The sequence below is a fragment of the Mobula birostris genome, chromosome 28, assembly GCF_030028105.1.
Source record: "Mobula birostris isolate sMobBir1 chromosome 28, sMobBir1.hap1, whole genome shotgun sequence".
Classification (NCBI taxonomy): domain Eukaryota; kingdom Metazoa; phylum Chordata; class Chondrichthyes; order Myliobatiformes; family Myliobatidae; genus Mobula; species Mobula birostris.
In genome coordinates, this window is record NC_092397.1 from 13261102 (window position 1) to 13287680 (window position 26579).

The 26579-nt window shown below is 46.5% G+C and overlaps 1 protein-coding gene across 2 annotated transcripts in view; it reads right to left on the reverse strand.

Moving 5' to 3' along the window:
- dnajc4 (DnaJ (Hsp40) homolog, subfamily C, member 4) overlaps positions 1–26579 on the reverse strand; it is a 274705-nt gene that overhangs the window by 21981 nt on the left and 226145 nt on the right. For both annotated transcript variants that reach the window (XM_072245531.1, XM_072245532.1), the window contains exon 6: positions 21676–21762. In XM_072245531.1, coding sequence (XP_072101632.1) covers positions 21676–21762 — 87 coding nt within the window. The remainder of the gene's footprint in view (positions 1–21675; positions 21763–26579) is intronic.

Here is a 26579-nt window from a genome sequence, read left to right on the forward strand (position 1 = left end):
GGATTTCCCACCCTACTTTCCCTCAGGACAGCACACACCTCTAACTCTGTAATCCGTAGAGGGTCCATTACCTCGATGCTGATTTGCCTCACTTTGCCTATGGACTCTGTGTCCATCTCCCGAGTAAAGACAGATGCAAAAAATCTATTTAAGATCTCCCCCATCCCTTTCAGCTCCATAAATAGACTACCACTCTGATCTTCCAGAGGACCAACTTTGTCCTTTGCTATCCTTCTGTCCGTGATACATCTGTAGAAGCCCTTAGGATTCTCCTTCACCTTGTCTGTTAGAACACCCTCATGTCTTCTTTTAGCCTTCTGGATTTCCTTCTTTAATATTCTCTTGCATTTCTTATACTCCTCAAATATCTCATTTCTTCCTCTTTGCTTATATCTGCTTTGCATCTCCTTCTTTTTCTTAACCAGGGCCTCAATAACTCTCAAAAAACCAAGATTCCCTAACAACACACACAAAAAATGCTGGTGAACGCAGCAGGCCAGGCAGCATCTATAGGAAGAGATACAATCGACGTTTCGGGCCGAGACCCTTCGTCAGGACTAACTGAAAGAACTGAAAGAAGGACTAACTTCGTCAGTTAGTCCTGATGAAGGGTCTCGGCCCAAAACGTTGACTGTACCTCTTCCTATAGATGCTGCCTGGCCTGCCGCGTTCACCAGCACTTTTTGTGTGTGTTGCTTGAATTTCCAGCATCTGCAGATTTCCTCGTGTTTGCGTTTTTGAAGATTCCCTAAACCTGTTTCCCTTGCTTTTTATTCTGATGGGAACATACAAACTTTGCACTTTCAAAATTTCACTTTTGAAGACCTCCCACTTACCAAGTACACCTTTGCCAGAAAACAACCTGTCCTGATCCACACTTGCCAGGTCCTTTCTGATACCATCAAAATTGGCCTTTCTTCAATTTAGAATCTCAATCCAAGGACCAGACCTATCCTTTACTAGAATGACCTTGAAACCAATGGCATTATGATCACGAGATGCGTGATCATAGTGTTCCCCTACACAAACCCCTGTCGCCCTGTCCCATTCCCTAAAGGCAGATCTAGCATCACCCTCTCTCTAGTTGGGACATCTATGTACTGATTGAGGAAACTTTTCTGAATGCATTCGACAAACTCTGTCTCATCTAGTCCTTTTACAGTATTGGAGCCCCAGTTAATAAGTGGAAAGTCAAAGTCACCCACTAACACAACCTCAGATTTCTTGCAACAAATTTGCTCCTTTAAATCCTGCAGACTGATGAGTGTTCTATAATATAGTCCCATTAACTTGGTCATACCTTTCTTATTCCTCAGTTCTACCCATAAAGCTTCATTCGACGAGCTCTCCAGTCTGTCCTGACTGAGCACTTTTTCGGACTCCTTCTTGTTGGTTTGCTCCTGGGTCAAAGTTCAACTTTCAAAGTAAACAGTACATATATGTCACCATATACTACCCTGAGATTCCTTTTCTTGCAGGCATTCACAGTTTGTACAACAACAGAGCCAATGAAAAACTACACACAAAGACAAAGGCAGCATCCATTATTAAGGACCCCCAGCGCCAGGGCCTGCCCTTTTCTCACTGTTACCTTCAGGAAGGAGGTACAGGAGCCTGAAGGCACACACTCTGCGATTCAGGAACAGCTTCTTCCCCTCTGCCGATTCCTAAATGGACATTGAACCCGTGAACACTACCTCACTTTTCTACTATATATTATTTCTGTTTTTGCATTACTTTTTAATCCATTCAATATACATATAGTGTAATTGATTTATTTTTACTTTTTTCTTCTATATTATGTATTGCATTGAACTGCTGCTGCTGCTAAGTTAACAAATTTCATGACACATTCTGGTGATAATAAACCTGGTTCTGATTAAAAAAACAATGTGCAAAAGAAGACAAACTGTGCTAATTTAAAAAAAATAATACTGAGAACAAGAGTTGTAGAGTCCTTGAATCTGAGTGTGGGTGAAGTTATCCACATTGGTTCAGGAGCCTGATGGTTGAAGGGTAATAATTGTTCCTGAACTTGCTGGTGTGGGACCAAAGGCTCCTGTACCTTCTTCCCGATGGCAGTAGCAAGAAGAGAGCGTGGCGATTCACAGGCCCAGACAGTGAGCCATTGGGGGAGGGTGGGGTAGAGTTGGTAGTGGGGGGAGGATGATCTGTCCATCTCAATCACTTGTCCCTCTCCCTGTGTCTCAGTGACCCGGCCGAGGCAGTATACAATGGCTTGCTTAGGACCTTCTGCAGCTACTGTGAATGCACGATTGCCCCGGACATTGAGGATAATGTCTTAATTTAACCTTTGCTTTGCATTGATATTCTAATGAAGTTATTTGTAAAAAGACAAGAAGGGGTAGGCACAGAATCCGCAGTGTCTGTTCACACACTCCCAGGGGGTGGAGTTAGACACAGAGTGAAGCCTCTCTCTGCAAACACTCCCAGGGCTGGACTGCCGGTCTGTTTAGCTGTCTGGCAATGAGGGAGGTAACTAGTGGGGGTCTTTTAATGCAGGAGACATCCCCCTTTACACAGGGGTTCTCAGCTGGGGATGTTGCACAGTTGATAACTGTATACAGTGCCAATAAAAAGTATTCAACCCTCCCCCCCCCCAGAAGTTTTCATGTTTTACTGTTTTACAACATTGAATCACAGTGGATCTAATTTGGCTTTTTGGACACTGATCAACAGAAAAAGACATGATACACCAACTCCACCAGGCCACAGAAATACCAGAAGCTGGGGAATTTTATAATTAACAGTGCCCATAAAAAGTATTCATCCCCCCCTTGGAAGTTTTAATGTTTTATTGTTTTATAATTAATAACAGGCATCCGTTAGTCTCGTGAGACCATGGATTTGCGCCTTGGAAGGTTTCCAGGGCGCAGGCCTGGGCAAGGTTGTGTGGAAGACCGGCAGTTGCCCATGCTGCAAGTCTCCCCTCTCCATGCCGCCGATGTTGTCCAAGGGAAGGGCACTCGGGTCAATACAGCTTGGCACCGGTGTCGTCACAGAGCAATGTGCGGTTAAGTGCCTTGCTCAAGGACACAACACGCTGCCTCAGCTGAGGCTCGAACAAGCAACCTTCAGATCACTAGACTGACACCTTAACCACCTGGCCAAGTTTAATTTATAATTAAACAGTGGGTTTAATTTGGTTGCAGCCTCTATTGGAGTGTCTGTAGGGACTTCCCCTCACGTTTAGGCTGCATGTCAGCCCTACACTCCTTATAATCCAATGCCTGGGGTGGGTTGTTTGGGGAATCTCCTTGTCAGTTCGCTGAAGGGTCTGGCCAAGGTGGTAATTCATGGGTCCAGCATGCAGGCTGTCAAGGATACCCCACTTAAGGAGTTACTTTCGTGCCTGTGTGCCCCGGAGAAGGAACACTTCTTGCACCTAATAAAGTGGCCACTAAGTGTACATTTGTGGTCTTTTGCTGCTGCAGCTCACCCACTTCAAGGTCTGACATGTTGTGCATTCAGAGATGCTCTTCTGCACACCACTGTTGTAACGGGTGGTTATTTGAGTTACTGTCAGCTTCCTGTCAGCTTGAACCAGTCTGGTCATTCTCCTCTGACCTCTCTCATTAACAAGGCATTTTCACCCACAAAACTGCTGCTCATGGGATTTTTTTTTTGTTTTGTTTTTTGCCCATTTTCTGTGAACTCTAGAGGCTGTTGTGAGTGCTTTTTCGATGGAGATGACTGGGTTGTAATTTAAAGCTATTATCTATAAATTGTGCGAATTGTGGAATATTGACAAATTGTAATACTGTAACGCTGTAACACTGCCTAATTGGGGCGCCACAGCAGTGTAGCAGTTAGCTGGACGTTATTACAGCCCGGGGCGTCAGAGTTATGAGTTCAAACTTGGCGTCTTCTGGAAGGAGTCTCTGTACTTCCTTCCCGTGGAATGTTTGGGTCTTCACTGGGTCGTCCAGTTTCCTCCGACAGTCCAAAGACCAACCGGATAGGCTAATTGATCATTGTAATTTGTCCAGTGATTAGGTTAGGGTTAATAGGGTTTGTCGCGGGTTGAGTGAAAATGTAACGATTTCACCACTTCAACAAGTTAGGAGTTCCGAAGAATTTGAAGGTATCGACAATCATGTTGAATGTTACAATGAAAATGAAGATTTGGAGGAGGATGCAATCATCGATAGCATTGTTTGAAGGCTGTCCATGGTCTAAACTACTTGGCAGCATACAGGTACATTGGATGAATTCCTCCATATATAACAATTAGGAATGAATACATAGTTTTATTGAACTGTAGTAGATTCTAACTGTAGATTCTAATTTGGTCTGTATTTCACTTAAACATGTAATTTGTTACTAAGTTAAATTATAGCTTGTCTTTTTTTACACACATTATATACACACATTCTTTTTCTCTCTCTCCTTTTTCTCCCTCTGTGCCTCTGACGATACCCCTTGCCCATCCTCTGGGCCTTTCCCCCCCTCCTCCTTTTCTTTCTCCCTGGGCTTCCTGTCCCATGATCCTCTCATATCCCTTTTGCCAATCACCTGTCCAGCTCTCGGCTCCATCCCTCCCCCTCCTGTCTTCTCCCATCATTTCGGATCTCCCCCTCTCCCTCCCACTTTCAAATCCCTTACTCACTCTTCCTTCAGTCAGTCCTGACGAAGGGTCTCAGCCTGAAACGTCGACTGTACCCCTTCCTAGAGATGCTGCCTGGCCTGCTGCGTTCACCAGCAACTTTTACGTGTGTTGCTTGAATTTCCAGCATCTGCAGATTTCCTCGTGTTTGTCTTTTTTTATACCTTGTTAACTACTTCCATGAAACTTCAGCTAATTGGGGGGAGGGGCAGCCTCTTAATTGGGACAAAATGTACCGGTCCCAATGTGTCCCAATTAATTGGAATCCACAATATTTACGGATACATACATACGTAAATTAATTTAGTATATATATATATATATATATATATATATATATATAAAAGACCTTAAGACATAGGAGCAGAATTAGGCCATTCAGCCCATTGATTCTGCTCCAGCATAGCTGATCCCAGATCCCACTCAACCCCAAAAACCCGCCTTCCTGCCGTATCCTTTGATGCCCCTGACCGATCAGGAAACTATCAACTTCCACCTTAAATATACCCACGGACTTAGCCTCCATCACAGTCTGTGGCAGAGCATCCCACAGATTTACTACCCTCTAGCTAAAAAATCTTCCTTACCTCTGTTCTAAAGGGTCGTGTGTGTAAGTATATCCTATTGTAATCTACAGTATATTTTATTTATTGCATTGTACTGCAAATATATAAAAGACAGTAAAATTGCTGTCTGTGTGGGAGGAAAGACATTGTTCTGAGAGTAGGTTGAAAGGTCAGTACAGCATTGTGGGCTGAAGGGCCTGTGCTGTATCATTCCATGCTCTGTCGCTGATAACAAACCTGATTCCAATACACTGTCCCATCGAGATAGACCTGGGCCGCAGCTCATAAAAAGAGTGTTGTGAGAAAAAAAACATGTATTAGTGGTGCGGACGCTGAGTCATTCAATAGATCTTTCTGGGACAGATAACGAGCAGGACTGGGCTTGTCTCAGCCGGCGGGATTTTTGGAGATTTTTATCTACAACAATGGGATACTCAAGAGCAGTGAGCTGTGCGGAACAGGTGCCTGATTTGTGCGAGCAAGGTCTCTGGTTCAGATGATCACAATGAGAGTTTAACACATTCTCTGGCAGAAGCTATTCCAGCAACTAGAAAGGAACTTGCGTTCCTGTGGTGCCTTTACGACCTGGAGATTTGAGCTGGTGGAGCCCCTCATCAACTCTCCCCCCCACCCCCCGCACCACAACACTTAGCTTAGTGGAGACCTCAATCAAGTGAGATGCCAGCAGGATGGGAAACAGCTTCTTCTCCCCGTCTGTGAAACACCTGAACTCCCACCCAGGTCTCATCACTCTTGAAGCGTTTCACTGTTTAAAACGTAGGAACAGAGAAATTTACAGCACATTACAGGCCCTTTGGTTCACAATGTTGTGCCGACCATGTGACCTACTCTTGAAGGTGGGAAGATGGCCGCGCGACACAGCTCGCAGTGGCCACTCCGGTGGTGATGTCTGTTATCTGTCAAGTAGGGTGCTGTGCACAATCCTGATTTGATGGAGACGGACGTGAGAGCACGGAGGAACATCTGGTGAAACTTCTGAAATGCCTGCTTCGCTGCTGCTGTTACCGTGTGGTCCAGAATCTCCGGAGGGGAAGGCCCCGAGTCCTCGGCTTTGCTTGTTGCTCGGCGGCCGGGGTGGGGTCAAAGCGCTCAGCAGAGATGGTGCTCGGAGAGGCTATGTCGGAGGCTCGAAGTTTTCAGATGGACTCAGAGTCCACTGCGGTCGGGTGCTTCCAATGGTGCTGCATCGGCAAGTTGGCGGCACTTGGAGGTTCATGGCGGGGAGAGTTCCTCCCTTCTGCCGCCTGCGTGGCATGATGAGTCGATCGGGACTTTGAGACTTTTTTTTACCGTGCCCATGGTCTGCTCTTTATCAAATTATGGTATTGCTTTGCACTGTTGTAACTATATGTTATAATTATGTGGTTTTGTCAGTTTTAGTCTTGGTTTGTCCTGTGTTTTTCTTGTGATATCATTCTGGAGGACCGTTGTATCATTTTTTAATGCATGCATTTCTAAATGACAATAAACGAAAACTGAACTGAACTGAAATTCTCTATCGCAAAGCTCTCTATTTTTCTGTTTACTTGTGTAGTAAATGCACCTTATGCTACATGTCAACCTTCTGTCACTTCTATGATGATGAAGTGCTTTGAGAGGTTTGTTATGGCTAGAATTAACTCCTGTCTCAGCAAGGACCTGGACCCACTGCAATTTGTCTATCGCCACAAAAGGTCTACAGCGGATGTGATCTCATTGACTCTCCTGGATCACCTGGGCAATTCTAACACCTCTGTCGTGATGTTGCTTATTGACCTACAGATCTGACTGGAATGATCTAAAACCTTGCCCTTTGTGCCTCCCTCTGCAACTGGATCATCCACCTCCTCACTGGAACACCAGTCTGTGCAGAATGAAAGTAACACCTCCACCTCACTGACAATCAACCCTGGCGCACTTTAAGGGTGTGTGCTTAACCCACCGCTCTACTCTCTCTGCACTCATGACAGTGCGACTTTGGATAGCTCAAATACCGTCTGTAAATTTGCTGATGACAACTATTGTTGGCAGAATTTCTGATGTTGACGAGAGGGCGCACACGAGTGAGGTGTATCAGCTGGATGAGTGGTGTTACTTTACTTATTTAATGTAACTATTTAATATACACTGTAATTCACAGTATTCCCTCTATTATTATATATTGTACTATACTGCTGCCACAAAGTTAACAAATTTGACGACATATGCCGGTGATATTAAACCAGGTTCTGACTCTGAACCCTGAGACATGAAGCACCAATTCCTGTCCCTGTCATGTTAAGTAAACATTTGGCACTTGGTTTTGAGTACACAGATGGGAACAGGAAAAGTACTCGGGGCAAAGTCTGAAGACTCACGAAACAGCTGTAAACAGAATTTTGTAAATCCTTGTCATGGGGACATCTCATATACAGAGCACTGCAATCTATATAAACATATGCAGAGTCTGTTACTGATGGGCTCTTGGCTGCTCTATGCTGTCAATGTGGATTCCTCCACTCTCTGGGAATGGAAGGAGTAGCATTAAAATTGTTTAATGTTATTTCCCATACACACGTGTAAAGGAGAATGAAATAAAACACAGCAATTGCAAAGAAATCACGACAGCACCTCTATTTCCTTAGGAGTTTGCATAGATTTGCATGAGATCAAAAACTTTGACCAACTTCTACAGGTGTGTAGTGGAGAGAGTATTGACCGGCCTGGTATGGAAACACCAATACCTTTGAACAGAAAATCCTACAAAAGGTTGTGGATTTGGTCCAGTAAATCACGGGTAAAGCCTGCCCAACCATTCACCACGCCCACATTAAACACTGTGGTCGGAAAGCAGCGTCCATCATCAGAGACCCCCACCACCCAGGCCGTGCTCTCTTCTCGCTGCTGCCATCAGGTAGAAGGTACAAGAGCCTCAGGACTCACACCACCAGGTTCAGGAACAGTTACCACCCCTCAACCATCAGGCTCCTGAACAAAAGTGGGTAACTACACTCACTTGCCCATCCATGGAGATGTTCCCACAACCACTGATCTCATTTTAAGGGCTCATTCTCTCATATTCTTGTTATTTATTGCTATTTAGTTACATTTGTGTTTGCACAGTTTGTTGTCTCCTGCATTCTGGTTGATCTTTCACTGATCCTGTTATAGTTACTATTCTATAGATTTGCTGAGTATGCCTGCAGGAAAATGAACCTCAGGGTTGTATGTGGTGACATATATGTACTCTGATAATGAAATTTACTTTGGACTTTATAAAGAACACAATAATAAAAAAGCACAATAAATATAAGTACATAAGATAGTTTATATTCATAAATTGATTGTATGCCCATAAAGTGACACTAGGCACAGGAGTGTCTGTACAGGAAATGAGGTGACTCTGACAGGAAATGACAAAGTAGTGGTGGTGGGTGAGTGGGTGGAGGTGCTGATCGGCCTCACTGCTTGGGGAAAGGAACTGCTTTTGAGTCTGGTGGTCTTGGCGTGGTTGCTACGTAGCCTGGGAGTGGGACAAACGGTCCATGGGCGGGGTGGGTGGGATTCTTTGCGACGTGACTGGCCCGTTTCTGTGTTTCCTTTATGTCCGTGAGGCTGGTGCTTGTGATGCGTTGAGCAGTTTTGACTACCCATTGTAGCAGTTACTCAGCTCAGGGTTAAGCCTCAATCTGCATCAGAATCAGTTTTAATATCACCGGGATATGTCGTGAGGTTTGTTGTCTTGCACAGCAGCATGCTGCAATACCTAATAAAAGGAAAACTATAAATTACAATAAGAAAAATATATATATAGGAAACCTTCCAAGGAGCAAATCCATGGTCTCAGGAGACTAACGGATGCCTATATATATATATATAGGGTGCAATCCTCCTGGGAGGGGGGAGAAGATGGCGACGCGACGGCAGCGTGCATGGCCACTTCGGTGATGAATATCTGTTATCTGTCAAGTAGGGGACTGTGCACAATCCTGATTTGATGGAGACAGACGTGAGAGTATGGAGGAACATCTGGAAAACTTCTGAAATGTCCGCTTCGCTGCCGCTGCTACTGTGTGGTAACCGGAATCTCCGGAGCAGAAGGCCCCGAATCCTCGGCTTTGCGTGTTTCAGCGGCCGGGGCGAGGTCGAAGGCGCTCGGCAGAGGATGGTGCTCGGGAGGATGTATCGGAGGGGCTGGTCGGAAGCTCGGAGTTTTCAGACGGATGGACTCAGGGTCGGCTGCTTCCAAGGCATCGGCAAGTTGACGGTGCCTGGAGGTTTATGGCAGGGAGTTTCTCCCTTTTGCCGCCTGCTATCAGGGACTCGGGAGTCGATCGACTCGGGGGTTTTGAGCCTTTTTTTACCGTGCCCATGGTTTGTTCTTCATCAAATTATGGTATTGCTTTGCACTGCTGTAACTATATGTTATAATTATGTAGTTCTGTCAGTGTTAGTCTTTGGTCTGTTCTGTTTTCTGTGATATCACTCCGGAGAAACATTGTATCATTTCTTAATGCATGTATGCATTTCTAAATGACAATAAAGGAGGACTGAGTGTTCTCATTATCTTAAAAAAAGAGAGCAAAAAATAGCCAGGTAGTGTTCATGGATTAGGGAATTGTCTATTTGAAAATCTGGTGGCACAGGGGCAGAAGTTGTTCCCACTGAATGTGTGCCTTCAGGCTCCTGTACCTTCTCCCTGATGGTAGCAATGAGAAGAGGGCATGTCCTGGGTGGTGGGGCTCCTTAGCGATGGACACCGCCCTCCTGAGGCATTGCCTTTTGGAGATGTCCTCGGTGCTGTGGAGGCGAGTGCCTGTGGTGGAACTGGCTGAACTTGCGACTTTCTGCAGTGTTTTCCAGTCCTGTGCAGTGTCTCCTTCACACCAGGCGGTGATACGACCAGCTAGAATGCTCACTTTCTTGCGCCCATACAGTCTAAGGGGAAAAGTTAGTGCCACTGTTAAGGATTCTGACCCGAGGCGATCAAGAAATTAAGAGACTAGGATTTTTTTCCAATTTTCCTCTCTCTCTCTCTCTCTTGTCCCAACAAACCTGATTGACCCCAACCTAACCACGGGACAATTTACAAAGACCAAGACTGTGAGAGGAAACCATTTTCACGCACAAAAGTCTCTCGAGTTTTACAGAGACTGGAGTGCGAATCAAAAAAAAACATCCAGTGATCGGCAATTCTGTGGGCGAAAACGCCTCGTTAATGAGAGAGGTCAGCGGACAATGGCCAGACTGGTTCAAGCTGACAGGAAGGTGACAGTATCCAAGGGGACCTAGCCTCAAGATTCAGGGAAGCAGATTTAGGACAGAGATGAGGAGGAACTGCTTTTCCCAGAGAGTGGTGAATCTGTGGAATTCTCTGCCCAATGAAGCAATGCAATGAAGTAAATATATTTAAGACAAGGTTGGATAGATTTTTGCATAGTAGGGGAATTAAGGTTTATGGGGAAAAGGCAGGTGGGTGGAGATGAGTCCATGGCCAGATCAGTCATGATCTTATTGGATGGCAGAGCAGGCTCGACGGGCCAGATGGCCGACTCCTGCTCCTATTTCTTATGTTCTATGTAACTCAAATAACCACACGTTCAGAAGAGCATCTCTGAACAGACAACACATCAAACCTTGAAGTGGATGGGCTACAGCAGCAGAAAACCATGAACGTCCACTCAGTGGTACAGGACGTGCATAGTAAAGTGGCCGCTGAGTACATATTCAACTTGTGATTCACTTAATAAATGGAAATATGATCTGTGGCTTTTAAGATCAAACTCTGGCAACAATCCCTGAAATATTGTATCTATTTCATTTCATTTAGAGGTACAGCACAGAAACAGGCCCTTCTGGTTCAACGAGCCCACGATGCCCAATTATACCCATGTGACCAGTTAACCTCCACTGTCCGAGGAAGTGCTGGGGGCAACCCGCAAGGGTCACCATGGTCCCGGTGCCAACCTGCAACTCACTGACCCGTACGTCTTTGGAATGTGGGAGGAAACCGGAGTGCCTAGAGGAATCCTACGCAGTCACGGGGAGAACTTAACTCCTTATAGTCAGTGGTGGAATCTGGGATTGTGGCCAGGGTTGGATAATAAGGCCATAAAATTATTATCTATTTAGAGTGTAGTTTGGCTACGATTTAACTAAATGGAATTGCAAGTTCAAGGGAGCGAAAACCCACCAATTACGATAGTCATAGGCAGCATCAATGATCTGCCTTTGGCTTGACTGGCTCTTAAACATAGAAGCACACTGTGCTGTTATCTGAACTGACAACGTAAACATCCATTAAAGAAAAATGTAAATCCAGAGCAAGATGATTACACGGCCAATGACAAGGAAGATAAGAGCAAAATATTTTCAGCTTCACTCTCGGTCACTTGTTTTAATGTTCCCCTATTTTCTTTGGAGTGATTGCTCGCTCTACGGATCAAGCTTCAGAAGGAACGGGCCGCCTCCAACATCTACGGTGGGCGCCGCGGTAGCGCGACACCGTTGCGGCTGGAGGCGTCGGAGTCTGGAGATCAATTCTATCGTCGTCTGTGAGGAATCTTCCCCCGTAACTGTGTGGGTTTCCTCCGGGTGCTCCAGTTTCCTCCCGCAGTCCAAAGACGTACCGGTTGGTAAGTTGATTGTAAGTTGTCCCGTGATTAGGCTGGGGTTAGAAAGGTGGGTTGCTGGGCGGTGCTGCTCGTTGGGCTGGAGGGACCTGTTCCACACTGTATAAATACATAAATAACGAAGTGTAGAGAGAGGGAGGTGGGTTCTTGCTCTCAGAAACTCGCCAAGCAGCCTGGCACTTTGGTATAAGACCATAACGGCCATGAGACATTCAGCAGAATTAGGCCATCCGGTCCATCGAGTCTGCTCCACCATTCAATCATGGCTGATCCTTTTTTTTTCTCCTCAACCCCAGTTCCCGGCCTTCTCCCTGTAACCTTCGGTGCCGTGTCCAATCAAGAACCTATCAATCTCTGCCTTAAATACACCCAACGACCTGGCCTCCACAGCTGCACGTGGCAACAAATTCCAGAAGTTCGCCACCCTTTGGCTCAAGAAATGTCTCTGCATCTCTGTTTTAAATGGATGCCGCCCTAACTTGCGGCTGTGTCCTCTTGTCCTGGACTCTCCCACCATGGGAAACATCCTTTCCACATCTACTCTGTCTAGGACTTTCAACATTCGAAAGGTTTCAATGAGATCCCCCCTCATCCTTCTGAATTCCAGTGAGTACAGACCCAGAGCCATCACACATCCCTCGTATGATAACCCTTTCATTCCCGGAATCATCCTTGTGAACCTCCCCTGGACCTTCTCCAATGCCAGCACATCTTTTCTAAGGTGAGGGGCCCAAAGCTGTTGACAATACTCAAGGTGAGGCCTCACCAGTGCCTTATAAAGCCTCAGGTATCTTCAGGAGCGGCTTGGAAGATGTGCGTCTTCGGGGTGCGGCCCTGTGTGTGAACTGATTCCTCGCCAGTGTCGCCGACTGTAGCACCACAGGAGATCGAAACTTCCAGATGGTCGGAGGCCTCTGCACTCGAGCAATCTCTCTCTCTCTTTCGATGGTGAGTGAGAGTCTGCTGGCTCCAAGTCGGGGGAACTCGGATAAGCGACGCAGCAGATTGCAACGTCGAAACAGCGGGCTGGTGGGCTCCTCTCTCGCTGTGGCTGGAGCGATATCTCTCTCTTTCCCTTGTTAGTGAGAGAGAGAGAACCTGGCTGAGATGTCAGACTGCTGGGATGGACTCCAGATCATGGTCTCAGGGGGCTTGCCACTGCATGGGAGGTGCTGATGCTTTTGCCAGAGCAGTGGTGGGGGGGGAGGGTTAATGCTTTCGCTGCTGCTTGTGCATGGGGTGGGAAGGGGGCCTTTGTGGTTCTACGTTTTTCTGCCAATCATTTTTTGGGATATTTTTTCTCTCTGTTTCGTGGATGTCTGTGAAGAGTAAGAATTTCAGGTTGTACACTGTATACATTTTCTGATATTAAATTAAACCACTGAACCAGTGAAGTGAATCTTCAGTGATCGCCATTGTAAGAAGGTCTAAACAATGCATGGTCAGGGCTACAACTGGACATTTGGTGCCAGCTGGGTGCTAACTGGTCCCGTGCTTGACATGCCGCTGAATCCCCACTGATTCAATGTAACTTGATGCTGGGGGCCGCACCTTGGGTTCTTCATTTGGACTACCGCGCATTGACCTCCCTAGTATGAGACTGTACGCACAAGAAAATCGAAAAGTTCAAAGTAAATTCATTATCGATGCCCGTATACTACCATGCAGTCATTCACAGAAGAACAAAGAGATATGAAAATCTGCACACAGAGACTGACAAACAGCCAATGTGCAAAAAAGACAAACAAAGCAAATACAAAAATAATATCAATAATAATAATAAACCAGAAACAATCCAACACATTGCAAGATCCTGTAGCAGTTTAACTCAATCTGATTACTTACCCAGGCACAATCAAGTAGCAAGCACCAATCATCAAAATCTTGCTTTCAAATATGAACTCATGAAAGACACCATAATTCCTTGCTATAAATACAAGCATCTTCTCTATCCACCCCATCAGCACATCACCCATACACTCCTCTCACTAGATTTTCTCTCCCCAGCCCCACTGTTCCAATCTGCCCTCCCCTCTTCTCTTATATGGTTCCATGCTTCCTTCTCAATCAGATTCCACCATCTAACACCTTCATTTCTCACCTCCCAGCCTCTGTTACTATTCCCACTCTCCCTCCTCCAACTGTCCATCATCCCTTCTCACCTAGATCCACCCACTTTCCAACCTCTGTCACTATCCCCACTCTCCCCTCCTCCATCTGCCCATCGCCTCACCTCACCTGGATCCACCCGTCACCTCCCAGCCTCTGTCACTATTCCCACTCTCCCCTCCTCCATCTGCCCATCACCCCTCCTCACCTGGATCCACCCATCACCTCCCAGCCTCGGTCTCTATTCCCACTCTCCCCTCCTCCATCTGTCCATCACCCTCCTCACCCGGATCCATCCATCACCTCCCAGTCTCTGTCACTATCCCCACTCTCCCCTCCTCCATCTGTCCATCACCCCTCCTCACCTGATCCACCCATCACCTCCCAGCCTCGGTCACTATTCCCACTCTCCCCTCCTCCATCTGCCCATCACCTCACCTCACCTGGATCCACCCATCACCCCCCAGCCTCGGTCACTATTCTCACTCTCCCCTCCTCCATCTGCCCATCACCTCACCTCACCTGGATCCACCCATCACCTCCCAGCCTCGGTCACTATTCCCACTCTTCCCTCCTCTGTCTGCCCATCACCCCTCCTCACCCTGATCCACACATCATCTCCCAGCCTCTGTCACTATTCCCACTCTCCCCTCCTCCATCTGCCCATCACCTCTCCTCACCTGGATCCACCCATCACTTCCCAGCCTCGGTCACTATCCCCACTCTCCCCTCCTCCATCTGTCCATCACCTCACCTCACCTGGATCCACCCATCACCTCCCAGCCTCTGTCACTATTCCCACTCTCTCCTCTTCCGTCTCTCTAACATACCCCCTCACCTGGATCCACCCATCACCTGCCAGATCTCAACCCAACCACACACCTCCCCCTACCTTTACCTCTTTATTCTGGCTACCTGCCCTCTACCCTTCCAGATCAGATGAAGGGTCTTGCCTGTCCGTTTCCCAACAGGGATACTGCCTGACCGGCTGAGTCCCGACAGCAGTTTGCTTTGCACTCCTGATTCCGGCACCTGCAGCCTCCTGTCCTGAGTTTATTGTTTTGAGTCCAGGAAGGCTGACATTTGGGACTGGGCGGTGGGGCAGCGTACCAGTTGGCGCATCGCTGTAAGGCCGGGACTTGATTTCCGCCGCTGCCTGCGATTGTGTGGGTTTCCTCCCACATCCCAAAGATGTACTGGTTAGGGTCAGTAAGTTGTGGACATGTTAATTTGGCACCGTGAGGTTGGCGACATTTGCAGGCTGCCCAGCACAATCCTCGTGCGTGACGTACACTTGACAAATAGAGCTAATCAGAATCAGGTTTAGTATCACCAGCAAATGTTGTGGAATTTGTTAACTTTGCAGCAGCAGTACGATGCAGTACATAATAAATACAGGGAAAAGTTGTGAATTACAGTATGTATATGTATATTAAATAGTTAAATTAAATAGGTAGTGCAAAAACAGAAATAAAACAAGTATTGAGGTAGCGTTTATGGGTTCAATGTCCATTCAGAAATCAGATGGCAGAGGGGAAGAAGCTGTTCCTGAATCGCTGAGTGTGTGCCTTCAGGCTCCTGTACCTCCTCCCTGATGGTAGCAATGAGAAGAGGGCATGTTCTACGTGGAGGGATTCCTTAATGAAGGACGCCATCTTTTTCAGACACTGCTCCTCGAAGATGTCCTGGATACTACGGAGGCTGGTGCCCGTGACGGAGCTGACTGAGTTTACAAATCACTGCAGCTTATTTCGACCCTGTGCAGAACTAAACAGAACTTCATTTGGGACCCTTTATCAGTTCTGACGGAGGTCCCAGACCGGAAATGTTAACGGTTCCTCTTCCCACAGATGCTGCCTGCTTTTGGTGATCTTTGTTTTTATTTCAGAATGACAACATCTGCAGCTTTCCTTATTTTAATTTCGAAGGGAAGAAAAGCAAAACTTATCTCGAGCTCTCGTTCACCCCACCCAGCCTTCAGGCCTGCCCCAGCCTGCGAATCCGCTGTGGAACTCAGGGCGCAGTGTCTGCTGGAAGACAGCCTGACCTGGGATTAGAACACTCTGTATGTTAGTGAGTGAGCTGGAGGGAGAGAGGAACGGGGCTTGCTTCGCTGCTGTTGCTTTGTCTTTTGGCACGTGCTGTTCTGTTGTGCTCTGTGTTGTTCTGCCAAGCATTGTGGGTACGTTATGTTGGCGCCGGAACGTGTGGCACCACTTGCGGGCTGCCCCCAGCCCCTCAGCAAAACCTTGGATGTGGTGGTTGTGAACACGGACAATGCACCTCACTGTATGTTTCGAGCTAAATCTGACACAATAAAGGCGGCCACACCCCAGGTCTCAACCCGTCTCCCTTGTCAATTATAGCCCTTAAATCCCCAACCTTTCTGAAGTCTATCTACCTCCTCTCTAAATACGTCTAGCAACCTAGCCTGGAGATCCACCACCCCCTGCAAGAAGTTCCTTCACACTTTGGTTTTAATGATTGCTCACTTTGAGTCATACAGCTTGCTGCACAGAAACAGGCCCTTCAGCCCACCAAGTCCATGCTGATCTGTTATTCCACCGAGAGCTTCCCTCCCATCCATGTACTTGTTTCTCCTCAGGATGCTGAAGAAAGCTGGTCTATCTGAACAGATGCTGGTGATCTTTTACCGCTGCACCATAGAGAGCATCTTAACATACTGCATCTCTGTGTGGTATCTCAGTTGCACAGCAGCTGATCGGAAAGCACTTCAGCGGGTCGTCTCTAGCGCAGAGAAGATCATCGGGATGCAGCTCTCAGCCCTGGAGGACACCGACAGCTCTCGCTGCCTAAGGAAAGCTACAAGCATCTGTAAGGACAATACACACCCATGCAATCATCTGTTTGAACTTCTTCCATCTGGCAGACGTTATAAGATTTTCTATGCCCGCACCTCCAGACTGAAAAATAGCTTTTCCCCCAGAGCTATAATTGCTCTGAACCAATCGATCAAGCATCACCCATAAATTTGTTATATTGCTACTTTAATACCGGTTTTATGTCTGTCATGCATTTGAGTAGAGCTTTTGTAATGCTGGACATTGCTTGTTCTGGCTGGTTACTTGATTTTATTCATTTTATTTGTTGTTTTATAGCATTGAGTACGAGAGTTGCAACCTCATTTTCGCTGTATTGGTGCATGACAAATTGTACTATGCAATGACAATAAAGATATTTCTATTTCAATTTCAATTTGTCCAAGCTCCTCTGAAATTCAACCTGCAACCACCACTTCAGTTTCACACTCTCACCACTCTCTGAGTGAAGAATTTAGCCGGGTCATAGAGTCAAAGAAAAGCAGAGCGCAGAAACAGGCCCTTCAGCCCATCTAGTTCGTGCTGAACCACTTAAACTGCCCGCTCCCATCGACCTGCCCTCCGTACCTCGACCATCCATGTACCTATCCAAACTTTCTCTTGAGCGTCGAAATTGAGCTCGCACGCACCACTTGCACGCTCACCATCCTCAGGGTGAAGAAGTTTCCCCTCGTGTTCCCCTTAACCTCTCACCTTTCACCCTTAACCTATGACCCTCTAGTTCTAGTCTCACCCAACCTCGGGGGAAAAAGCCTGCTTGCATTCACCATAATTATTGCTTGCTCGTTATGTGCCTCATCGTATGATGCAGGCGATCCTGGTCTTTCCATGACCATCACACACAAAAAATATAGATACTACCTGGCCTGCTGCGTTCCACCAGCATTTTTTGTGTGTGTTGCTTGAATTTCCTGCAGACTTCCTTTCCATGATAATGATGGTTCTTGGCAAATATTACTACAGAAGTGGTTTATTATTGCCTATCTGTACTCCTCTTAATTTTGTGTACCTCTATCAAATCTCCCCTCATTCTCCAACATTCCAGGGAATACAGTCCGAATTTATTCAACCTTTCCCTATAACTCAGGTCCTCAAGTCTTGGTAACATCTTTATCTTGTGATTAAGTTCCTTCACTTGAGTCACTCTACCCTGCTCAAAGCAATTTCACCATGACTTAATTCAAAAGATCCTGACGAAGGGTCTCGGCCCGAAACGTCGACTGTACCTCTTCCTAGAGATGCTGCCTGGCCTGCTGCGTTCACCAGCAACTTTGATGTGTGTTGCTCAAAAGATCTTGTGTTGCGTTTTCCTCCATTAACAAGAAGACCGGAGCTTGAGGCCTGGTGTTCAGGGTCCCGTTAGCGGCCTGTCCAGAGTTTGCAGCCTAGTGTTTGGTGATCGACGGGTCCTGAGCTTGATTCTGAGGATCGAGGCCCAAAAGTTGAATAAGAAGCCTGGTCATCGAGGTCCAGGGGCAAGAGCCCGAGTCTGCAAACCTCTGCAAGTCCGCTGGGAAAGTCAGGGGCCCAATGCCTGAGAATCTGAGTCCAAACCCGCTGGAGGCTGAAGACGGCCTGTCCTGGAGTTGGGGGATGGTGTTTCCGCGTGGCTGGGAGGCAGGAAGGGGGCTACTGCTTGTTGTGTGATCTGTCTTGTTCTGCCGAGCCTTGTGGGGATGCCATGTTGGAGACGGAAACTGTGGTGACTCTTGCGGGCTGCCGTCAGCACAGCCTCAGATGAGTTGGCTGGTAGCGCAAACGACACATTTCACCATTCCTTTCGATGAATAGGCGGTAAGTCAATTTGAATCTTATCTCCAATCTTGAAATTCGGGCGCAGAGGATGAAAAGGGGCAGAGTACATAGGAGTACTGAGCTGGCGGAACAGAGGGCTGACAGGAGAGTAGTATTTGTAGAACTGTAGTTTATAACAGAAACGGGGAGGAACAAGTAGTTTTAATTAAGCCAAAGATGATTCATGCTCCAAGACGACCACAGCCTTGTTGTTGGGTTTGGAGGCTTGCATGCCTCGATGACCCGGAGAGCTCTGCTGACAGGAATCAGGGCTTTGTGCTTTGGCTCTTGGTGGGGTCACCCATGCCAAAGAGGTCAAAGGTTGGAGGACAAGACTAAGAGTGGCCCACCGGTCCTCCAGGTTCAGGGGTTCAGCTCGGGGATAACAACCTGGACTGGTAAAAGAAAACTGTCACACAAGCAGCAATGACGGACCCTTCTACATCTGAGTGTACATAGAACATAGAAATCTACAGCACATTACAGGCCCTTCGGTCCACAGTGTTGTGCTAACCTACTCTAGTAAATGCCTAGAATTTCCTTAGCGCATAGCCCTCTATTTTGCAAAGCTCCATATACCTATAGTCTCTTAAAAGACCCTATTGTATTCGCTTCCACCACCGTCGCTGGCAGTGCATTCCACGCACCCACCACTCTCTGTGTGAAAAACTTACCCTGAAATCCCCTCGGTATCTGTTTCCAAGCATCTTAAAACTGTGCCCCCTCGTGTTAGCCATTTCAGCTCTGGTAAAAAGCCTCTGGCTATCCACTCGATCAATGCCTCTCATCATCTTCTATACTTCTATCAGGTCACCTCTCATCCTCCGTCGCTCCAAGGAGAAAAGGCCAAGTTCACTCAACCTACTTTCATAAGGCCTGCTCTCCAGTCCAGGCAACATCCTTGTAAATCTCCTCTGCAATCTCTCTCTAGCATCCACGTCCTTCCTGTAGTGAGGTGACCAGAATTGAACACAGTACTCCAAGTGGGGTCTGACCAAGGTCTTATATAGCTGTAACATTACCTCTCGGCTCTTGAACTCAATTCCACGGTTGATGAAGGCCAACACACCGTACGTCTTCTCAACCACAGAGTCAATCTGCGCAGCAGCTTTGCGTGTCCTATGGACACGGACCCCAAGATCTTTCAGATCCTCCACACTACCAAGAGTCTTACCATTAATATCATATTCTGTCTTAAAATTTGACCTACCAAAATGAACCCACTTCACACTTACCTGGGTTGAAGTCCATCTGCCATTTCTCGGCCCAGTTCTGCATCCTATCGATGACCGGCTGTAACCTCTGACAACCCTCCAGACTATCCACAACACCCCCAACCTTTTGTGTCATCGACAAACTTACTAACCCACCTTTCTATTTCTTCATCCAGGTCATTTAACGAAAACACAGAGTGTGACGGTATTCCTGAGTCTCCACCCGGGACTTGCGTGACCGACCGGAGTGAAAACCAAGAGGAAGCTACTGAGCCGATGAAGGAAGCCTCGAACACCACCAGAAATGGAGAACCTTCATTGCTGACCAAAATGCCAGCGGTGTAACGGGCAGTAAGTAAGTATGATTTATAATTTAAATTTCTAATATTTACTATTGATTTGTAATCCAGGGAGCGGGAAGCGCAGAGTCAAATATCGCTGTGTTGATTGTACGTTCTAGTATCAATTGTTTGGCGACAATAAAGTATCATCACTGCAATGCTGAACACATCAGTGGGGTGAATGACTGAGGTGCGAACACTGCCCCTGAGTACAGAAGCAGGGATCGCCGCTTTTATTTCTACGCCAAACAGTGCTCATCTTAAGGTGTGATAGAGCTGGGGATTGGAAAGGATGGGGGCACAAGGCTGGTGAGCCCAGATGAGGTGACTGCTTGAGTGCGGCGACACATTCGTAGACCAGACCTTCTGTCCTTAAGCAGCACCACAGCTCTTAATTAATCCATTGTCCAAACTCAAGCCCACTTCCCCAAAGTCAGACACTGGAACATTGTTGCAGTAACATTAAATAAGGCTGACATTTGAAAACATTCATGAAATCTGGACCTCATAGAATCTTGAATGGGGTGTGTTCCAGATATTTGGAATATTGGAACACAGACTTTGACTCAGATTGAGAGTCATGTGGGCAAAAGAAGTCACAGCTATTAACATTCCCTGGACACTATAGTCATCAGCAGGCCGGAACGCACCAGATCTGTATCTTCATTCAAAACGTCATTATAATCACCCAGTCAGAAGTTCAAAGCTGCCAAGAATGCTTTATGAGCTCAGTCGGTCACACAATCATTCACTCAATTCTTCCACGTGCTCTCACTCTCAGGCCCCCCCCCACCTTGCTCCACATCACTTATGGGCTCACGCTCCAAATATTGCTTACAACTGTCAGCAACTGTCTGTGTGGTTCTCTCCAGTGGAGGCTTCTGGCAACACTTCACAATAAGAGATTTCGCCAACAGCCTTTCCCAATAGAGACTCCCTAAAAAAACCCTTCCCAATAGAGACTCCTCAAAAACTTTTCCCAATAGAGACACCCCAAAAACTTTTCCCAATAGAGACTCCCCAAAAAACCCTTCCCAATAGAGACTCCTCAAAACCTTCCCAATAGAGACTTCTCAAAAACTTTTCCCAATAGAGACTTCTCAAAAACTCTTCACAATAGAGACTCCCCAAAAACCTTCCCAATAGAGACTCCCCAAAAACTCTTCACAATAGAGACTCCTCAAAAACCTTCCCAATAGAGACTCCCCAAAAACCTTCCCAATAGAGACTCCCCAAAAACTTTTCCCAATAGAGACTCCCCAAAAATCTTCCCAATAGAGACTCCTAAAAAACTCTTCCCAATGGAGACTCCCCAAAAACCCTTCCCAACAGACTCCCTAAAAACCCTTCCCAATAGAGACTCCCTAAAAGCCCTTCCCAATAGGGGCTCCTAAAAACCCTTCCCAATGGAGACTCCCCAAAAACCCTTCCCAACAGAGACATCTAACACCCCTTCCCAACTCTGCCCAGAGGAGCTTCTCCCCAATCGCTGCCTCCCATGGAATCAGTCCTGTCACATTTACCGGGACCCAGATCACTCTGGGATACTTGCTCATAATAGGTGAAAGGTTACCTTGCTCTTTCCTTGGACTCGTTATAGATCTCTCTGATAACTCGGTCCTTCTGGTCCATGAAGTTACTGTGAACCTCTTCAAGTTTCCTGCAAGGCAAGAAGTCTGATTTACAGCAAGCTTCTTAAATTTCCCTCGCAAACTTGAAGGGCTAGATTTCCTTTCATTCTGTTCCAGTGGATCTCTCCAGGACCTGCACGTCAGCGCCATTACAAAGAAGGCTCAACAGCGCCCCTACTTTCTAAAAAAGTTTTTGCCGTTTTAGCATGCAACCTAAAACTTTTGACAAACTTCTTCAGTGGAGTGATTGGTTGCATCATGGCCCGATATGGAAAATAAACATCACCCGAGAACAGAAAAGCCTACAAAAAAGTGATTGGTACAGCCCAGTCCATCACAGGGGAAGCTCTCCCCACCGCTGAGCACATCTACAAGGCCCGCTGCCACAAGAAAGCAGTGTCCATCGTCAAAGACTCCCACCATCCGGGCCGTGCCCTCTTCTTGCCCCTGCCATCGGGAAGGAGGAACAGGAGCCTCAAGTCCCACACGACCAGGATCAGGATCAGGTACAGTTATTACCCTACAACCATCAGGCTCCTGAACCAGCGTGGGTAACTCCAGTCACCTCAACACTGAACTGATTCTGCAGCCTACAGGCTCACTTTCAAGGACTCTACAACTCATGTTCTCAGTATTATTTTTTTCTCTCTCCACTCAAACTGGTAGAGGCGCACTCATTTCTCAATTGCTAGGGACCTTCGGACTGCTCTAGTGGTGTTTAGTATTGTGGCTTTCTGGAGATTTACGAAAATATTGCTGTGTAGGGCTAATTATGTAGTGACTTTGGGATGATACCAGTTGTAGATATCACTATTGGCACAATGTAAACCCTGTTTATGTTCCAAATTTATTATTATTATTTGTGTTTTTTTTTTGTAAATCCATAATTTGCCATCTTCTGCACATTGGTCGTTTCTCTGCCTTTATGTAGAGTTTTTCCATTTATTCCATTGTGGTTTTTCCTCTCTTACTGTTTATGCCGACAAGAAAGTGAATCTTAGGGTCGTACATGGTGACATACACGTACTTTGACAATAAATTCACTCGGAACTTTGAACTTCTTTTGCAAATTTGAAGGACTAGATTTTGGCTTGAAGCCACGCAAAAGGGTGTGACCACAAATGCTCTCGGGATAATTCTGCTGTCAGATTAGCTGCCCAAAACTATAAAATCTGAAAGCGGCCTCACAGGCATATCCAACGGGAGGCAGAAACTGTCCCGAAAAATACAGCTTGACCTTTAGGTTAAGGATTTGAGCAGTAATTCCAGTTAGCACCCAAAGTTTCACACCCAAAGAGCACTGAACATTTGGAACTTGCATCCGTTTAAAAAAAGCTGACAAGGGCAAGAGGGTGGCACAGTTAGCACTAACGATCACCAATGGGGGTTCAATTCCCGCCACCGTCTATAAAGAGTTTGTACGCCCCCCCGTCCCTGTGACCGCGTGAGTTTCCTCCAGGTTTCCTCCCACATTCTAAAAGGCGTACGTTTAGTCCTAGCAAGTTGTGGGCACCAGATGTGCGCTGACGCTTGTGGGCTATGCTGGATGTTGACGCAAGCAGCACATTTTGCTTCATGTTTCAAATCTACGCTCCGCTATAAGTGGTAGCCTAGCGGTTAGCGCAATGCTCGTACAGCAGGACGACCGGGATTCAATTTCTGCCGCTGTCGGGTTGAAGCTTGCATGTTCTCCCTGTGACCGCTTGGGCTTCCTCCAGCTGTTCTGGTTTCAGAAACCAGAATCACTGGCGTATGCTGTGAAATTTGTTAACTTCGTGGCAGCAGTACAATGCAATACATGACAAATGTAGAAAAAAAATAAATAAATGAATTACTGTAAGCACAAGCATGTATATTAAATATCACCACATGGCCAAGGCCCCAGACTGTGAGCGCTTTGCGCTCGTTCCTTGAATTCTGTGGGTACTGTCGGAGGTTCGTGAGGGACTGTTCTAAAGTGAGTCACCCTTCAAATCAGCTTCTGTGCGGTTACCCTCCTTGGGGAAGAAAGAGGAGGATGGTAAAGATTATCTTAGCCCTTCAGAGCCTTTTGGATGAGAAACGTGAAGAGGCCTTTCAATTGCTGAAGGAGCTGCTGACGAAAGCGCCAGTGCTGGCTTTCGCAAACTCCCGGCTACTGTAAATAGTGTAAAATCAGAAATAATAAAAAAGTGAGGTTGTGGTCAAGGGTTCAATGTCTATTTAGAAATCGGATGGCAGAGGGGAAGAAGCTGTCCCTGAAACGCTGAGTGTGTGCCTTCAGGCTCCTGTACCTCCTCCCTGACTAACAGTGAAAAGAGACCATGTACTGGGAGACGGGGGTCCTTCATGATGGACGCTGCCTTTCTGAGGCACCGCTCCTCCTACTTTTCAAAATCAAAGTAAGGGTGTAATGTTGAGCCTTTATAAAGCACTGGTGAGGCCTCACTTGGAGTATTGTGAGCAGGTTCAGGCCCCTTATCTTAGAAAGGAGATGCTGAAACTAGAGAGGGTTCTCGAAAACGATTCCGGTATTGAACGGCCTGTCGTATGAAGAGCATTTGATGGCTCTGGGCTTCTATTCGCTAGAATTCAAAAGCATGAGGGGTGACCTCATTGAAACCTATTGAGTGGTGGAAGGCCTCGATCGAGAGAATGTGGAGAAGGTGTTTCTATGGTGGGAGAGACTAGGACCAGAGGACACAGTCCCAGAATAGAGAGGTGTCCTTTTAGAATGGAGATGAGGAGGAGTTTCTTCAGCCAGGGAGTGGTGAATCTGGGGAATTCGTTGCCGCAGGCGGCTGTGGAAGCCAGGCCTTTATTCATATGTCAGGCAGAGGTTGATGGATTCGTGAGTGGTCAGGGCAAGGAGGGGTACGGGGAGAAGACAGGAGATTGGGGCTGAGAGGAAAGTTGGATCAGCCATGATGAAATCATAGAGCAGAGTCGACGGGCTGGATGGCCTAGTTCTGCTCCTGTATCTCATGGCCTTACGGCTTCAGAAGGGAATATCTCCATCAGGTTCCATGTTGCTGATCTCTGTCTCTTTGATGCCTGCCATGTGGAGATTAAGGGCTTCAGTTCAATCAGTTCTGCAGGCTCCCTGAGGAGCATCAGCTGAGGGAAGGTACCAGAGCTTCCTTCAGGGCAGAAAAGCCATCAAAAGGGGGTGGACACAGCCCAGCTCATCACACGAAAAGCCCTCCCCCACCCCTGAACACATCTACAGGGAGCACTGCCACAAGAAAGCAGCATCCGTTACAAGACCATAAAATATAAGATCGGAATAATTTTGTATACCTCTATCAAATCTCCTTTGAATAATGTCCTAACATGTTCAATCTTTCCTTATAACTCAGGTCCTCCAGTCCTGTAAATTTTCTCTGTACCCTTTCAACCTTATTCACATCTTTCCAATCAGTTCTGGCCAACTCCTCTCTCATGCCTCTGCAATTCCCTTTACTCGGCTGCGATACTGATACATCTGACTTTAGCTTCTCCTGCTCAAATTTCAGGGTGAACTCACACGATGATCACTTGCCCCTAAGGGTACATCAAAGACCAACAAAGACCTCCACCGTCCAGGCCTTCTCGCAACGACAACCAGGTTCAGAATCCGAATCAGAATCAGGTTTATTATCACTGGCATGTGACGTGAAATTTGTTAACTTAGCAGCAGCAGTTCAATGCAATACAGAATATAATAAATCAATCAATCAATTGCAATATATGTTTCTTGAGTAGATTAAAAATCACGTAAAAAGCAGAAATAATATATATTAAAAGTGAGGTAGAGTCCAAGGGTTCAATGTCCATTTGGGAATCGGATGGCAGAGGGGAAGAAACTGTTCCTGAATCGCTGAGTGAGTGCCTTCAGGCTTCTGTACCTCCTTCCTGATGGTAACAGTGAGAAAAGGGCATGTCCTGGGTGATGGAGGTCCTTAATAACGGACGCTGCCTTTCTGAGACACCGCTCCCTGAAGATGTCCTGGGTACTTTGTAGGCTAGTACCCAAGATGGAGCTGACTAGATTTACAACCCTCTGCAGCTTCTTTCAGTCCTGTGTAGTAGCTCCCCCACCCCCCATAGCAGACAGTGATGCAGCCTGTCAGAATGCTCTCCACGGTACATCTATAGAAGTTTTTGAGTGTATTTGTTGACATACCAAATCTCTTCAAACTACTAATGAAGTGTAGCCGCTGTCTTGCCTTCTTTATAACTGCATCGATATGAAGGGACCAGGTTAGATCTCAGGGTTATTTATTTACTTACTTACTTAATTGTTATTATTATTATTTGTTTTTCTCCTATATTTGTTTTGTCTTCTTCTTGTCTTCTTTTCTTGTTTTCTTTTCATTTGGCCATTTGTCCGCCTTTGTTTCTATGTAGTATCTCATTAATTCTATTGTACTTCTTTGTATCTACTGTGAATGCGTGCAAGAATGTTATGTTGGCGTTGTATAAGACATTGGTGAGGCCTAATTTGGAGTATTGTGTGCAGTTTTGGTTACCTACCTACAGGAAAGATGAAAACAAGGTTGAAAGAGTACAGAGAAAATTTACAAGGGTGTTGCTGGGTCTGGAGGACCTGAGTTATAAGGAAAGATTGAATTGGTTAGGACTTTATTCCTTGGAACATAGGAGATTGAGAGGAGATTTGACAAAATTATGAGGGGTATAGATATGGTAAATGCAAACAGGCTTTTTTTCCCGTGAGGTTGGGAGGGACTACAACCAGAGGTCATGGGTTAAGGGTGAAAGGTGAAAAGTTTAAGGAGAACATGAGGGGAAACTTCTTCACTCAGAGAGTTGTGAGAGTGTGAATGAGCTGCCAGCACAAGTGATGCATGCGAGTTTGATTTCAACA